Source organism: Epinephelus moara, chromosome 22 (assembly GCF_006386435.1).
Source record: "Epinephelus moara isolate mb chromosome 22, YSFRI_EMoa_1.0, whole genome shotgun sequence".
NCBI lineage: Eukaryota > Metazoa > Chordata > Actinopteri > Perciformes > Serranidae > Epinephelus > Epinephelus moara.
In genome coordinates this window covers 28,827,544-28,845,617 of record NC_065527.1, presented here as the reverse complement: position 1 = coordinate 28,845,617, position 18,074 = coordinate 28,827,544, and the positions used below count along the sequence as shown (strand labels likewise).

Below are 18,074 nucleotides of genomic sequence, written 5' to 3'. Positions count from 1 at the left end.
TGCTATCCAGATGGTCTGCTGCCAGTTCAGAAAATCAATAACTCCTGCTCTCATCCGATAAAACTCTTTTTTTAAAGACACATAAACGATCAGGTAACACAACCGCTGTGCTGGAGTTTACTGGGTTCACTTCTGGGCAGCGCAGGTTTGGATTACTCTTCCTATTATGTTACTAAAAATACAAATATGCAACATATGTGGTGCTGGAAACCACTGTGACACAGAGATGTGCCTCATCAATCAAAATCCAAAGTGGGACAATGCAGTGTATGGCATTGCATTATACATTTATTCTTCTGTAATATTTTTTTAAGTGAATTCTTCATGATACTAAAAGGAGACCTATTATGCTTTCCCTTCTTTTTTGTCATATATATTTATGTAATGTAACAATGTTGGATGTTTATATTAAACAAACTTTCAAATGAGGTAAATGCATGTAAAACTTCTAAATTCTCTGTTTCCAACGTTTTTTCTTCTTTCGAGACAAGCTGACGTCAGCTCGTAACAAATGTCTTCACCTGTATGTGTGTATCTTCCTGGTTTGCTTATTGCTGCCATTTTGCACTGTGCTCTTACGGCAGTTACCGTTGATATCGGGATGGCATCACTGTAGAATTGTATCACCCACTCTCTAACTCCCTCCTATTTAACACTGTTAGCTCTGTCAGCACTGTTGCCGTTGTTTACCACGAACTTAAAACAATGAGCAGGCACAAGAAGAATACAAAGACTGTTTGGCAAACGGGCTCTGTAATGTCACTGTTCTGTGACGAGATGGCGAGTAGCAGCCAGCGTTCTGTCATCCCAGGGACAATAGGAAATATGTTTTGGACGAATGATCTTCTCCAGGACATCTTGGCAGGAAAGAACATGGTAAACTCATTATTGTCTAATCTGTGTGGACATCAGCAGGAAGAGAGCTAGTTAAAGTTAGCTGTTAGCAGCCGGTGGCCTCAACTATCAGTTCAAGGAGGTTTCATTACGTTATGTTCAAGCTTCATTCAGTAAAAATTAGTATTGGGCGGGGGTAAATTATAATGTTCTCATGATGTGTTCAATGTAATTGTGAAAAAAAATGTAACTTTTGGTGGGAAACTTGAATAAAAATAGCTCTTTGAAGGAGAAATTTTTTGATGTTTTTGCAGCAATATAAAATAGATACTAAAGAAATGTCATATTATATGAAGTAAAAATGCTTTTGAGGCATTTATTGTTTCAAAAGATGTTTTATGACAAGTTATATTAAAGGTTGTTTCATAAATTTGTATGACTACATTCGTGCTTATTCAAAGGTAGTGTAATGAAGGGCTGAATGGCTATTTTTTTATAGTGTATATTTTTTTGTTTCCCTGGCACAAAAGGGGGCATAAATAACAACAACAAAACAACATAAAAACATCCGTATTGGTATCAGCCAATTGTTGTTTAAACATTAATATCACTATCGGCCCATCATTTCAAAATCGCTGCATCTCTACAAAATGCAAGTATGAACCAGAAAATGAGCAAACTAGGAGTTAGTTATGTTACCTTGAGGAGCCACTAACAGTAAAATAATTCATTCTTCAGCCTTTTAATGGTCAGCTTTGGTTGCTATTGTTGTCGTAATGCTGGGGTTTTTTTGGTGTAAAAATTTGAAATAGCGGATATCAGTGGCAAGGGTACAAGCTACTTTGTTTGAACCCTTGAGACTCTGTGAAAAACAGCTAGAAAGAGAAAATGAGAAGGAATTGAGGCAGGAAAAGTATCAAAACACACACACACATACAGAGCTTATTAAGGAAAGACAGAGAGCTGTGGTGGGCGAAGGTCTGTAAAATGAGCAGACAGTCAGTAAGTGTGGGATAAACTGTCCTCAAAACAAGAAGAGTTAAGCCTAGCTTGGCGTAGCTTCAAGCAAACAAATCTTTTCTCTACCTAAGTGGTGACAAAAAGAGGTAAATGAGTGTCCAAAGACTGGAGCAACAAATTAAGAACAAAAGAAAAAACTCAAACCATTAAAAAAGTTTTCCATTATAAAAAAACATAACCAACACTCTTGTCTTATCTAAACCATTGGCTCATCATCACTGTCTTCATCCCCCTCAAGGAGTCTCTGTAAGGGTCTCAGGCCGGGGGAGGGAAGAGGAGAAGGAGGAAGAGGAGGAGTGGAGGAAGAGGGGACTGGGGGTGGAGTAGTGGAGGGAGGGAGGGTGAGGTTGCTGTTGTAGCTGCAGCTCCCACTGGGTGAGCTGCAGGCCCCAGTGCTGCTGCTAACACCGCCACTTCCCGCGCTACAGCTGCTGCTGTCCTCCACCTCCATCGTCACGCCCTCGATCCACACCTCTCGTTCATTCTCGTGGTAATGAAGATGATGGTGGTGGTGGTGGTGGTGCGGGGGAGAGGGGGATGGAGGTTGGGGAACAGTCGTAGTTGAGGGAGCGGAGGTGGAGGTCGGAGAGGAAGGCACAGCGGGAGAAGATGGTGGAGGTTTAGAGACAGAGTTGTGGTTGTTGATGTCGCGAAAGCTGGCGAGGGGAGGACGGAGCCGGACACCAGAGCGCGTGGAGCCCTCGATGGCTTTCTGGAGCTGGAGGAGGAGAAGAAGAGGAAGGAAAGGATGAGTAGATAAGATGGTGGTGGAAAAGATGGAAGGAAGAAGAAATGTAAGAAAAGGAAGTCAGAGGGCACAGCAGTAGGAAGACAGCATTAAAGTATGAGTCCAAAGAAAACAGGAAGAAAAAGAGGAAAGATAGAAAAAGAAAGGATATAAGAGTGAGAGAGAAGACAGCACAAATGGTAGAGAGATTGTTGTGTAATGGGAAGAAGGGATGATAGTGAGGAAGAAAAGCAAAAGAAAATTAGGTTTAGGGGTAGAGGTGTGACACAAGAGTGGAAACGGAGACAATAACAGGTAAAGACAGAAGAAATGATGTAAATCAAAGAAAGTCTGAAACTTAAGCCCCGTTTCCACCGAGCACTACTGTACAGTTCAGTTAGGTACGCTGTTTTTCTGTTGCCGCTGTGAAAAGTTGTGGATGGTACCAATGGAACCGTTCTGTATCGTCCCCATTTTTGGTCACCTCTCTTTTGGGGTACCTAGCACACAGATCTGGTACTAAAAGGTGGAGCTGTGAACACTGCAGTCTGTTGATTGGTCAATAGAGGACGGTCACTCTGCTCTGGGCTGAGCTGTGTCTGCTTTCGAAGCTCATATAACCACTGTTCATACTGTGGAGAGTTTTATTAGTGAACTGTAACTATAAAATGAAAGGATGTCTTGCTGCCTCTTGCAGCAGCTGTGGTCAGAGAAAAAATAACTTCAGTCACTGGGCCGACTGCTGACAACTACGACTGCTTTTAAGGTGGAATGTTAACTCATAATGTTACTTAATGCATGACATTGCGACGTAAATCTATTAACACACCTTAAATATTCCTTATGACAACTCTGACCATTACTTGAGTTTTTATATGACATACACTTTTGGTAATGAGTGGATCTTCAAAAGTATATGAATATCAATTTTGACCGGGTTATGTGAACTGCATATATTCTAATCCTCACTCGAAAAAAAAAAAAAAAAAGCATTGCAAAGCACGGTTCCTGTGGGCTACAGCAACACTAAACCCCTGAGCTTGCCTTAGAAGGACTAAATGCACAAACCCACTATTTTTAAATGCCCCATGGAGAGAGACTCTCACTGCAGCCTGTTTTATTTTCTTCTGAAAATGTCAACGTGTAACTCCATTCTGTGAATGATAAACAAGGTGCAGACTTCCATCTGTGTCACCGGTAATGAGGAAAAACAGCCCCGCCCACATGAAAGAGTACTGTTTGCAGTGGAATCACAAGGGTCTAGGTACCATAGTGATGGCCAAATGAAGCCTCATGAAGCATTTCCTCCATTTTATGAGCCCACTAGATGGCGCTTTTTCTTCAACAAAAAGTTGGAAGCACACTGAATTGCCATTCTTTGAGTCTCTCTCTTTAAACCAAGAGCACCATCTAGTGGGCTCATAAAATAAAGAAAATGCTTCATGAGGCTTCATTTGGCCATCACTAAGGTACCATGTCTGAGGGGTTACTTTTGGTTCAAAAGGTACTATACCCGAAGTGTTTGGTGGAAACAGGGCTATACAGAGGGGATATTGATTACGCTAACAAAATACTTATACATAATTCAAAAAGCTTTATGAGACTCTAAGCAAATCAGAAGCAAACTGGACTTGTGTTTGCTCCAAAGTCAAGACAGGCAAGCAAAGACTTCTAACTTTCAACAGCAAGGGTGTGTGTTTAGAATTAATAATTAATAATAGATAGACAAGGGCACTCAGTAGAGTGCAGATCTTCACCAGGCAGCCTTTAGACAACTCTTGTAAATTCACCAAAGCTGCTCCAGCGCATTTCAGAAGCGTCCCTGCAGCTAATAAAAATAAGCACTTTGTCTATGTTTAAAGAAGCCAAAGCGCACTGCACAGAGCAGTCCATTTTCACTCCGACCTCGTCACATATCGACGTTTAGTCACGGACTTTCACGTCCAGATACGATGCGCAAGGTACCCTGGGTGCGTTCGTTCATTCTGGGACACCGTGTCAAGTTCTGCCTGTTACATGCATTGTCTGTTTTCAAAATACATTTCAGTTTTTACTGGAAATTTACCATTCACATACAGTCTCTTTCAAAAAACCACACTACATCTGTAAAACACTGCAAAAATTATATATTTTTTTCATCAATAACTAAAGCATGTGTTTAGGTTTAGGAAAAAATAACAAGGTTTGGCTTTATAATCTTACAGGACTTGACCACCATTCTCCTGGGTGAAGGTTGGTGTTTGTTTGACGCATCAACCCCCTGGGTATCAAGAAAAAATGACCAAATCAACAAAATCTGCAAAATCTATTACATCAGGAGAGCAAAACACTCAGTTTCTGAAACGCTGTATAGCGGACAGCACAAAAAACAGATCGCAGCTACAGCAGCTGGAACTTGTCGCAGCTGCACCCTATGGATTTGACCCTCCTTGCTCCCTTACAGTTAAGATGGCTGCAAAGGTAACAAAATTGGTGATTTACTGATCTGGTCACGTGCTTAACTTCAGTGGATCAAAACATATCATGTATGAAATTAATCTGCAGATGCTCTGGTTCAAGACCGAACTTTTCAATGGATGTCAGATTAGAGCCACAACGAAGGCCTGCAACAGATGCTAATTATTGTTGATTTTAGCTGAGCCGATTTCTGGAAAACTTGTTACCCTACCAGTCAATTAAGAGGAGTGGGGAGTCAGCAGTCAATGATGATTAAAAACAATCAATAAAACAGGTTTTTTAACTACTTTGAATCACCGCAACCATAAGAAGTCCTTGAGCAACAGTACATGTGTACACAACATATTTGGCCGATTGGTCCAGTAGTTTGCAAGATTAGCTGCAGACGCTCACAAAAACACTCACATGCAGGAATAGGAATATGCCTGGCAAAAATAATAATGATAAAAAAAACTCACATAAGCTGAATTTAAGTTTCTTACCTCTTTCAGTGCCACCACTCCCACCAGTTTGCCGATACTGGTCACATAAGCGTGACTAAGCCCCAGCAGTGAGAATAAGGTGTGGGTCTGTGGAGACAGAGTGGAAAGGTCACACGTCAAATTACAACAAACTTGTACCCCTCAGACCAAAACGGCCTTTTTACATCCGTTTGTGACTCCAGACAATTTACAGGCTCTGTGCTCCTCTGTCAGCTCCGTCTAGACACGATGCAACAAAGACAGAAAGATGAAAGCAAACTGGCTCCAGGCTCCAGGTGAACCAGGTGAAGACAAAGTCCTTGAGTCCTTCCCATGCTCAAAATATTCTGTTCATTATCTGACCAAGGTCGCACTATAGATGAGCTCTTTGAATGCATCAGCACACCTCGATCACAAAGCCCCCTTTTGCTCATGAATAAGCAGTATCTTACCATGATAATGAAATTACACTGATGAACAAAAAACAAACAAACAAAGAAAAAAAAACAGCAATGATTCAAGCTGTTTGCATGCTACAGCTTCCTGCAGATAGCCGTAAATGCTGCATCACCCTCACATCTGTCATAATGAGGATACAAGCATTTAACATTGATTTTACAATGCAGGTAAGCTCCATATTTTTCATATTGAACTATTTTCCCTTTTTATTGTGTCTTTGTCATCTATGTGAGCAACAATTTTTGAATTTGGTCCAGTATTGAGCCAGAAAGCTGCATGATAACAGGCTGTAATGTAACCACTCAGGACATGTTCGCACTGTCAATGAAGGACCACTTAAAAGTGTTTGTTTTTGCCACTGACAGACTCAGATTGTTATTCCAAGTGTCTGAGAATACTATGAAAAGGATCCATACAGAGATAGACCTATTTGTTATGGTAAGATTACTTTTGTTTAACCAGAAATCAGCATCGCCAAAGCCACCAGACTCCATTTATATAAACAGTGATTTGCCGTGCATAGAGCCAGCATGTTTTCACATCTAACTGAGTGATTTAAGGGATTATGTCAATCAAAGCAGAACTGATGATGGTTGGAACAGTGAAAAGACAAACCAAGACAGTGTTTGTGGGCTGTATTTTGTTTCTGTTGACTTTGAATGAAGTGTTATACAATGATACATTGCTGTGTATTTAAAGGCAGTCTGGTGGGTTTGGCTATAGTCATTGTTGGGGCTGTATCTGGTTAAATAAAAATGATCCTACTCTTTCTCTGTTGGGATCCTTTCCATAATTTTGTTAGTGGACGTACATTGATGATGCATATACCCCAAGATGCTATGCTGCAGCCTTTTTTGCCACCGCAGCAACCTCACTTAACATTGGACCAGTTTCAAAAATTGTTTCCACTCGTCACTTGGACAAAAAAGCATGGGAAAATACTGAGTGGGTTTACATGGACAGTTTAATTCCCTTTTCATTCGGAATGAAAGTTCATTCCTATTAAAAGTGATCTTGTAAACACCTATTTCGGAATGAAAATGGCCAAAGCGATTGAAAATTCAATCCGATGTAAGGGGCTGGAATATTCTGTTTCTAATTCTGAATGAAAGAATTTCTCGCACTTGTATACACTCATTCCTCTTTAAGTTCATTCTGGTCTTTCTGCGCATACTCGTTTCCTTGCCCTTCTGGCGCGATGATGTATATAGCGTGCGTGCAACAAGATGGCAGCTTCTATCTCCCTTCTTTGACCTTCTACCTCCCTTCTCCTCCTCAACAGACGAAGCATTAGCAGAACAAGGTTGTTGTCGTACTGCTGCTTCAAGAATATAAGCAAAACAAGCCTGAAAAAGGCACTAAGAAGGGCGTCGTCAAACATCGTTATCCGGAGCGAGGACTACAGTGTTTTCTTCCGGTAAACGTAAACACGTAACATCCGCCCCGCCCCCTATCCAATCAGAAACCTTCCCTGCCCCAAACCTTGCGCGGACCTGAATAAAGGCAATTAAACTGATCTCCCGTGTAAACCCTCATTCGAAATGAATATTTCCCATGTAAACCACCTGGCAAAACTTTAATTCCGAATTATTTCATTCAGATTTATTTCATTTGGAATGAGAAGCCATCATGTAACCGTACCCACTGTCGAGGTTGGAAATTCCGACTTTACCCTTTAACTGAAGACTCACTATGATCATGTGGAATGTGAAACATCTGTGGCTCTAACAGTGACATGATGCAAGTGCTGCCTTTGCACCCATGCTCAATCAACAGAGATTCCCTGACTGTTAGCCCACACAGCAAACATGAAATAAAACATGAACGTGCTTCAACAGTCTCCCCTCCCGAAGCAACTATTGTTGAGTTTTCATCGAGAGCGGTACTGCTTCTGTACTGACCAGAGAATGAATGAATTGTCAAGTATAACACGTGGGTGCTTCTTTTGTTTACCTCTCTGGCAGGAACAATGGTTTTGAAAAGATGGAACTTTGCCTCACGATGACTGTTAACAAATGAAAACTTTCTTCATTTAGAACCAACAGGCACAACTCCCACATATCAATATTTGGGTGATTATGTAACAGCCCCTCCACCTACTGACTACAGTTAATAAGATTCTATCTCAGTCAGAAATGAAATGTTGCGTCGATCTCCATTTAGTGAGAAGACACTATGTGAATAAATCCAAGTCTTCACTGAGTGTTTTTCATGTGCCATTACTCTTCTGCCAAGGTTATTTACATCCCCTGGTGAATAAGATGTTACAGAGGTAGACAACTTAAGGGGGCGAGTGTGGGAGCATCAACAAAAGACTCAACGACTGCTCGAGGTGCTGAACTCCATTTATATGCTTCTTTGCTTTAAAAAACTGGTGACAAATATCATAAACTCTTGTCCATGGCAAATTTATGCTTTGCAATAAAATCAGCTGCAGGCTATCCATCCAAGTATTGTCATGCAAATTAGGATGTAGTGAATAATACATTTGAATGAAAATGTAAGGAAAAGACAATATTTTGTCAGTGTCTTAGAATTTTTTTTATGTTTGCTTGAGATATTTTCCTTTTTAAATGAAGTAACCGTGCAATGAATGGCGATGGAAATGAAGTCGTTGAATGAATAATAATTGCCTCAGGCACATACAAACATGCTCTTACTGTGCATTCATTCATTATCCGTAACCGCTTATCCTGTTCAGGGTCACAGGGGGGCTGATGCAGGGGGGAGGTTGCCAGGCTGACACACAGAGACAGACAACCATTCAAACCTACGGGCACTTTAGAATCACCAATTAACCTAACCTGCATGTCTTTGGTGTGTGGGAGGAATCAAGAGAACCTGGAGAAAACCAACGCTGACACCAGGAGAACATGCAAACTCCACACAGAAGGGCCCCGGCCAATTGTCAGGACCCGGATGTCTCTTGTTCTGAGGCGACAGTGCTAAGTACTGCACCACTGTACTGCCCCTTGTTTACTGTATGACATGACACTGCATGACACCTGAAAGCAGAGTGTCAGTGGTCACTTGAACGGCTACGTTATGCTGCTGGAGCCTTTTTTTTAAAATTGCAAACACAAAACAGTAAACCTGCTGCTGAGAGTGGAGCATGTCTTGGTATGTAGCACAAGTCCTCCAAAATGTTTGGACTTATATCAAAAAGGCCTCAACAAGTTTATTGTTATTATTACGTAGCAGCTACAGCAGACAAGTGGTTCCTACAAACAGCTGCTGATTAAGGGCCAAGACATATGCTACATCTTTTACTGCCTGAAACATCTGAGATCAGGTGCTAGGTGCTACTCTTGTGCCAACTTTCAAGGGCATGGAGGCATGTTGCTCCTGACGTTGCTAAGCAACCATAACAAGCACCGTATCATAGCCAACTAACAAAAAAATCTTGAGTTCGACACAGATGTTCTTCCAGGTGTGTACTAAGATATTGTCTGTGGGACAGACTGTAAAGCTCTGGGAAGCCCTGCACTAAAATGATCAACTCCCCCTCCACATTTACCAAACGACTGATATTTATGGAAGACAGGAAAGGTATCTGCAGGCTGTGATTGGTCGCTCCTTGTCACATGAGACGTTTTTGGGTTTGTTTGTTTTTTTTTAATCGCCCCTTTCGTGCGTCTACATCAAAAGCAATAAAATTGAGGATGCAAAAAATGCTACACGTGTGGTTTAGAACAATGATTAATGTAACTGATGTTTCCAGTGAGTGGTTCTAAACATTCCATTCACTAAAACATAAATCAGTGGTATTTTCAGTGGTAAAGTGATGCCATGGCCACTATACAAGATAGATTACAATGTCCTGCAAATCACCTTTAAGTCAATAAAAAAAAAAAAAAAAAAATCAAAATTACATTTTCCCCTGGTTTGGGCATTTCAAATTTGATAGATTTACCACTGGATTAATGAATCTATGAAAACAAAACAAAATTCTGTTTCCAAAATATTTAATTATGTGGCGTCTTTAACCACTCCTAGTTACTGCCACAAGTGGAGGAGTTCAAGTATCTTGGGGCACGAGTTGGATAGGTGGATCAGTACAGCATGAGCTGGTTAGTTGTGGTTTTTGAGCAGGGGTCTTCAACATTTTTGAGGCCAAGGACCACTTAGTTGAAAGATGGAGCAGGGACCCCTTTTATATATTGTTTAAAGCTATAGTTGGTAATCCTGTTCAGAAACACTTTTTGTTATACTGGGTTAAATGGCCCTTCCATCCTGAGAGTAGTCAATACATAATGTGTTCAGAAAAAGGAACGAAAAAAATCAGACCTCTGTGGCAGCTGCAGGCCTGTAAAAACTCTGACCAATCCCTGCCTCTCAGTGCGAGTGGAAAGAACCAATCAGATTCCTTCATGTCTCGTCCTTATATATCACTCTGGTCCTGCCCGAGCCCCCCTCCGTCCCTCCCTGCGTGCACTCATCACATGTCACCATTGCCGGAAATATTCAGCACACTCCTCAGCAGAAATACAGAGTTAGCAGGAGTTTGCTGAACAATGGCAGATCAAAAGCTGAACAAATGGATCAGTATCACTTCCAGTGTTACTTGTAACGGCTCACCCCACTAAAGAGGCTGAGAAAAGAAAGTTGGAGGCAGAAAAGGCTGCGACGAAAAAGGCTTTGGATAAAGCGAGAGGACAAACCAGAGTCAATCAACATTGCAGCTTTTGAACGGTGGAGACAACTGAGGGAGCTGAAGGGCCTGAAAAGTGATGCAGAGGTCGCTGTCTTTCTGTTGGACAGGTAATTATTTGTTTTGCTTTGGGGGGATTTGCTATTTTCATGGAATATGTAACGTTAGCCAACTTAGCTACTTTTGTAGCTCATATTAGCCCAGTGCTAACATTAGCTTCTCTGCCGGTGTACTGCAGGATGTGTGTTCAAGTTTGTGGGTCACTGACGGGAGGGGGAGGAGGGGGTGGAGCTTAGAGGAGGTGCCGCTTTCAAATCTTGCTAGCTCTCCAACATTACCAACTATAGCTTTAAAGCTAAGCTGCATACTAAACCAGGCAGATAGAGGTTATCTGGCAGAGTTCCATATCAGCCTCTGGCTGCAGTCTTGACCTGTATCAACAGACCAACCTGTTGAGGAACCAGGGTTTAGAGAGCGCTGAGCAAAGCTCTCACTTAACCACTCCATCTTCACTCCGACCTTCACCTATGGTCATGAGTTTTGGGTAGTGACAGAGAGAATAAAATTGCGGATACAAGGAGCTGGAATGAACTTCCTCTGGTGGCTGGGCTCAGCCTTAGAGACAGGGTGAGGAGCTCAGACAATCAGAGGGAGCTCGTCATAGGGGTCAGTTGAGGTGGCTCGGGCATCTGATCAGGATGCCTCCTGGGTGCCTCCCGTTAGAGGTGTCTGTGCATGTCCAACTGGTAGGAGACCCCAGGGTGGACCCAGAACATGCTGGAGAGATTATATACCTCAGCTGGCCCATTAACTCCTCAGGATGCCCCAGGAGGAGCTGAAAAATGTTGCTGGGGAGAGAGACGTTTAGAATGCCTTGCTTATTCTGCTGCCCCCATGTCCTGGCCCTGGATAAGTGGAAGATAAGGATGGATGGAGTTTCTGACCACATTTAGTCCTGCTAAGCAAGGTTTTTATGAACAAGGCCCCTTTCACACACAGAGTAATTTATTTGCACCCCTACCATGAGATGAAACTGTCTTTCATTTAGTGATTAACTACTGATTCACGTTTTTCATTTGAGCCAATATCCTGTTTCACACACACTAAATACCAGTAAGAAGGCAAGGTGCTCCCTCAAACAGCTGTTAAACTTGGATTTTAACATCTGCCGACCTCTGTGCTTATCTCGGTCTTTCCTCACCAACCTTGTGCAATGATGTTCTCTCAACCAGCTGGAAAGGGGAAGGGTCTATTCGTATCTCATCGATTTCCATCGGCTTGTCCATCTCTGCCTCTTCCCACGCTTTGATCTGTAGCAGAAGATAAAAAGCAAGGTCACAGAGGTGGAACAGGCTGGCATTAGTTCAGCTTTGCTCCCATAGAGGTGGAAAATCTCTCCTATTTAAATGTACAAGTTCAGCCAGGGGGAGACCTCAGCATTTGTTTTTATGATGGGTGATATATAGAAAGTATAGGATTAAATACCTATCAGGCAATAATATTAACTGTTAAATAAATTATCAGAAGCTGTTTGTTGGTGTTAAAGTGAAGGTGTGTGTGTGGGTGTGTGTGAGCGGTATGTGCAGGAGGGAGCAGTTGGTCTGCTCCCACTGAGGAGAGTTTTGCAGCTGTGAAAAACCTTGAAACCTTGTGCTGCGTCCTTGCATGTCACCGGTCTCCCCTCTGAGATTTAGGATGTCTGACACCTTTTAGCCTCTCTATGGATTTTACCTACGAGCCTCTGCCTGCTGTGACAGGGGCAGCAGTCTCGTAGAATTTACGGGCCGATGTTATGAGGCATTTTGGGAAAGTGCCAGGCAGAGTAAAGGGAGAGCCGCAGACAGAACAGGACTGGAGGGCACAATATTGTTTTGGTGCTCTCCAATGAAAAAAAAATGTCTCGTTTAACATTCTGGCTGCGTTCACAATGCAGTGATAAAGTGCTCTGAATATGAGTCGTCTCCTCAAATGTGACACAGATCTCTAACACCTGTGACCTACATGTGACACAGAGTTGAATGCTAATATTGAGATTTGCCAGCATTCACAATAAGTACCACTCTCTTCTTACAGTTTTGGTGCTACGTTTAACTTGGCAAAAAGAAAATGAGCTTATCTAATTATAAAGCAGGAAACCCTGTACGTATGTGTGTATATGTATGTTAATGTGTGTGTCCTTTGCATATCTTGCAAACTGTTTATCTGATCTGCTTCACACCTAGTGGGTGTATTGCTGGGGACCCGAGGACTAGCAGTGTTGAAGTTGGTGTGATTTGGACACAGCATGTACAACATTAATAAACTTTAATTAAACAAGCCAACAGTGCAGCAGTGAGGGTGAAGCTTCAAGGCTCCGCTGAGTTAAAGATGTTAACACTCAGTGTATTGACCCAGTGTTTCTCACCATGAGTGGCACATCTTGGGTGTGTTTCTATGGTATACTAACTTAAAAAACTAAAGACCCTGACACACCAAGCCGACAACTGGCTGCTGGTAATTGTCTGTGTGATCTGTTGTCCTAGTTTTTGTGGTGTATCCTGCTCCGTTGACAATAGTTGGCAATACTTTTTTTTTTTTCTTTTCTGATTAAGCATGTCAAATTGGCGTCCAAGAGGGTGGGGCCTGTCAGTAGGAGAAATCCCTCTGATTGGCAGCTTAGTTAAGTGCATCAGAAAAGAAACAGAAGTGAGGAAAGTAAACAAACAACTACAGTCAAGAGGGAATAGGGTGGAAACAAACAAGTCATATCATGTAAGGTTATTTTTATTATCCATTGAGCTCTTAAGTAGATACTGTCCATGACTGTTTGTTATTGTTCGCTAGCACATGGTAAATATCATTAGCTCTTTTAACATTAGGTTGTGTTTTTAGTGTGCTAACTAAATAACTAGCGTCTTGAATAAGTCCTGTTGGTCTTTTGCAATAACAAATACAGAGTACCGCTGCCTGCTGGTATGGTGAGTTATTTCCTTGCACACACTAGTTTGCCATTGGCTGTAGTCTTTGCGATGTATTCAAGCGCAACATTTTGGCCGAGACAAAGGCAACGTGAGACACCGAAACAGTCGGCCTTTGTCGCCACTAGATCATTGATGTCGGTTTGGTGTGTCTGGGCCCTAACGTTTCTTCCTGCAAAATAACTCCACCTATAAAATCCTTGCTCTACGTTCTACCCTCGCTGGTTATGTCATAGAAAGCAAATAACGTGCCCCTTTGGAAATTAGCACATCCGCTTAGTGTATTTCACTGATGTTTCTGCCATGACTAGCTGCGACGGGTATGTTTTTCAGGGGCGGATTTAGTGATCAGCATCTGTGGTAGAAGTAGTACTCTTCTGAAATGAAGCTATTAATTATTTATAGTAAAACTATTAATACCGCACAGTGAAAGTCAACTTAATTTTAGTTAATGTCTATTCATGGTAGAGCTTTCAGTTCTATATAATAATGCTGGACAGTTTAATGAATAACATGGAATTATATTTTTAATGTTTATATTTTGTGTATAAAATGTGTTTTTAAATGTCATTTCATACTGCTGACAGGTAAGGCTCGTCATTTCTGATTTTTTATATCAGGGTCTCTTCACCAAAGTTTATTTCTTTCCATATAGTCATGCAGGTTTGGTCATATATTCCTTGGTTCCGAGATTTCTGCTGCAAACCCAAAAAAGCAGAGTCAAATGGAATTATGATTAAGTGTACAGCATTGAAAAATAATCAACAGACCTTGCTGTCAGCCATTTTTTTTACACCAAAAGTTACTTCACCTTGGTTACTTGGACTCAGAGGACTTGAGAATCATTTTTGACTCAAGGTTTGGTGACTCAACACAGGTGTGAATATCTGATCACCATGCTGTAAACCATTAAGCAGACACTTCTGTAATACCATGCAAATCCACCATCACTGCACCATTACCATACCTCCTCTGGTGTCATTGTGTCTGACAGGGGAGGAGGACAGGGCTCCTGGGGACAAAGAAAGGAAGAGACAGATGAGAGATGAGACATGTTTGTGTGTCACTTCTGTGCCTGGATGTCACCTCTAAATCAGGAAAACCTCACCTGAATCTTACATGAGGGGACCGAAGGGAAAGTAACTGAAAGCACAGTCTGTCTTTCTGCATACACTCCATCAGAGAACTTCAGTTCAGATAGAAAATCTGATAACTCAACATTTACTTTTGGATTAACAATAATAATAATAATAATAATAATAGTTGATGTAAAAAAAAAGCAAAATATGCCAAACAGCGAGTTATTTGCATTTCTGAATCTGTCTTTAAAGTGTCTGCAGATAAAATAACTACTTGTTTTATTCTTAAAAATACAATGTACAATATATATAAATATCCTGAATTGGACTTATGTCTCTTTCACAGTGATCATGACAACTGCAGTAACGCATTTGTTGAAATCAGGTTGCTTTCATCCCCTTTTTCTCAGTTCATCACTCCCACAGCACATCCAGCAGCTTTGTGAGTAAACTGGATGCAGTAGGTGAAACTCAGGCCAACACCTGCTGTGACTTGTTTTGTGAAACTGAATGCATTAGTGATGCGTCCCTCATTATTCACCCACTGTTTAGGCAGCTTGGCTGCTTCTGTCCTTAGACAACAAAAAGAACGTGAGACAGGTGTGAGGTTTCTATGTCCGAGCGCAGCAGGGAGCTAACCTTTTCTTGATTAACTCCATAAACATAAATGAATGAAAGGTGTGACATTTTACAAACTCCCTTGTTATTTTTTATCTCACCTGCACAAATCTGTAATTGTGAGTCTGTGTAGCTGTATTATCTTTCTTTTTGTTTATTACTGCAGCCACAGCAATTATACTATGATAGCAAGAATTAACAAGAAGATGCTATTAAACCAGCCAGATAATATTCTAAAGGTCACTGTGTGGGTACCTGCCATCAGGGGCCAATAAAATAGACAAATACCTGATTCGCAGCCAGAATTCAGCCCTGGTTTGGCTTGATTACTGGTGGCAATTTCCTACTGTGAGTCTATTTGATATTCTGGGCTGTAGAGTTGTGGCTTGCTGCTGTAAAAACAATCCCCATTGCAGGAATAGGATTGAATCCAAAACCATAATAGAGAATCAGACTGGTAATACACAGGGCACAGCAGTAGGCACAACAGAAATCAAATTCTAATCTTGCAAGCTTACAAGCATATGCTTATTTCCAATGTGGTTTTCATTCCTGCTCGTATAAACAGACGACATGTATTGCTTTCCCTGTGAGCCAGGCTCACCGCCAAGCCGAATAATAACTCTACCTTCAGTATCTGGCACCCCCATTTCCATATGAGAAGGTTGAAAGAAAGATGCTCGACTTCGGGGAGTTTGTCTGAGGTTGAGGAAGCAGTTGTGTATTCATGTGTGTCTGTCAATCAGATAAGTGTGTATCTGCCTGAATAGAAAGCAGACCCCACAATGAAAAATTCACTCTGCAAAAAGTGACGGATAAATATTTATATCTCTATCAGTGCCAGTGTGAGGATGTGGTTTTGGGATGGCTTTGCCAAAAGAAGGGGGGGGGGGTCATTTGCATTTCAATGGTTCATAACACAAGGGAAAAATTCTTGGCTACTGAGTACACTCCAGACGTCTCTGAATAGTTGGCTGAACAGACGAAAGGGCACAAAGGTTTACAAAGACATAAAATACACAGAAATTAGGAAACACACAAAGATGTTAGTGAGCAAGATTGCCAGCATGACATACTGAGTAGAGACAGAACACTAGTGTGGATGTGCAGATTTTGAAATTTCGGGCAGAGACCAACACCAATGTTTAAAATAACAGTTTGGCCTACAGCTTATACCGATGTTTTTGTGGTGTTGTTTATTTTATGGTTAGTTAGTCCTTTTGTGCCAGGGAACCAAAGAAATCTTCATTCTAAAAAAAGTAACAACTGTTTTTATGTAATTCATCCCTTCATTACACTATCTTTGAGTGCAATCTTCAGATCTGCCATACATGCCACTCTTCCTGTGAACCCAGTAAATTTCCACTCACCCCACTTCTTCACCACACCTACCTGCCAACATCTCCTGCTCCTGCCGATCCACCACACCCACCTCATCAAGCCAACTCCACTCAACTGTGCCTCATTACTCCCTGCCACTATGAATACTCAAGCTTCACAGACTCTAATTGCCAGATTGTTCTTTGTCATTTTTATGCAAGACTTTCCAGCGTGTGTTCTCAGACTTCTCTCTTGTTGCGGACCTCACCTGTCTCTGACTCTCTTGCTTCGCCTGCTCCTCTGTAAACCACTCAGGCTTCTGTCCTCGACCAAAAACTCTGCTACCGCATTCCTGGTTCCTGCTCACCTGTTCTATGTGGCTATGTGGAGAGACTGCCAGTCAGCTCTCCATTATGAGTTTACCTGATTTGCTGCCTGTGATTTCCTGTGCTAAGAATTACCTCGTCATGTGGCCGCACATTCTGCATTTGTACGTGTGCGACTGGCACAGGATCCACTCATCAGTGCTGGTTCCTCGACTCCTCGCCGGTTCAGACAAACCTACAGCAGGCTCCTCACAGGTGTGTTCCCTTGTGTGTTCACCTGGAATCGGACCCTCTGCTCATCTGACATCACCTCCTATCTGCCACCTTTTAGCTGCAAACTTTTGAACTGGTTCTGTGCATGCAGCAGATGCCAGTGACATACCAGCTCTCTGCGCCAGCATGCTATGCCTAAAGTATTGGACTGAACCTGTGTCTCAGAAGGTCTTGATCCAAGAAACTGACTTAAACTGTTGTTTACCTGCCTGATCATTCTGTGATTAACAAGCAGTAAATCAAAGTTAATTTCAAACTGTCCTGCCTGTTTTCAGTGCTGCTACTGGGTTCAAACCGCACGTTACATCAATAATGGTCGCAAAACAACAAAGTACATAAAATGTGCGCAGCACAAACTTTCTTTAAATGTTACAGTTACAGCTGAAAATGACAACAGAAATCAACAAGCTTTCCGGTTTCACACATCTAAGCAATTTAAATGAATTGCCAGTTGTCTACCTGGAAGTGATTGTTGTTAGCGAAACATCACTGTGTTTCAATCTATCCTCATTTTTATTAATTAGAGCTTGAACGCATCATAATGTCATTCAATGGAACCTCCATTAGCTTGTTCTGGTCGCCGGCTGCTACTAGCTAACAGCTAACCGTTAACATTAACTAACTCTCCTCCTGCAAACACAGATTTGTTGGTCACAATGTAGCATTATCAGGGGAACGGTAGGGTGCATCTCCTGACGCAGCAATAGTGAATGTAATTCTACTGCAGAGACTGGATCACTTAATTGGCCTAAAAGGTTCTGCACTGAGCTGGTTTAAATCTTATTTATCTGATCGTTTTCAGTTTGTTGATGTTCATAATGAATCATCCTTACGTACCAAAGTTTGTTTTGGAGTTCCGCAAGGTTCTGTGCTCGGACCAATCCTATTTACT

At 41.7% G+C, this 18,074-nt stretch overlaps 1 protein-coding gene across 1 annotated transcript in view; it reads right to left on the bottom strand.

The window, feature by feature from the left end:
- Positions 1-2,050: 2,050 nt before the first annotated feature.
- LOC126384258 (chloride channel protein 1-like) overlaps positions 2,051-18,074 on the bottom strand; it is a 90,046-nt gene continuing 74,022 nt past the window's right edge. Inside the window, exons 22-25 of the mRNA XM_050035220.1 lie at positions 14,534-14,578; positions 11,815-11,919; positions 5,521-5,607; positions 2,051-2,572 (exon numbers count right to left, since the gene is read on the bottom strand). Of these exons, the coding sequence (XP_049891177.1) occupies positions 2,051-2,572; positions 5,521-5,607; positions 11,815-11,919; positions 14,534-14,578 (759 nt within the window). The remainder of the gene's footprint in view (positions 2,573-5,520; positions 5,608-11,814; positions 11,920-14,533; positions 14,579-18,074) is intronic.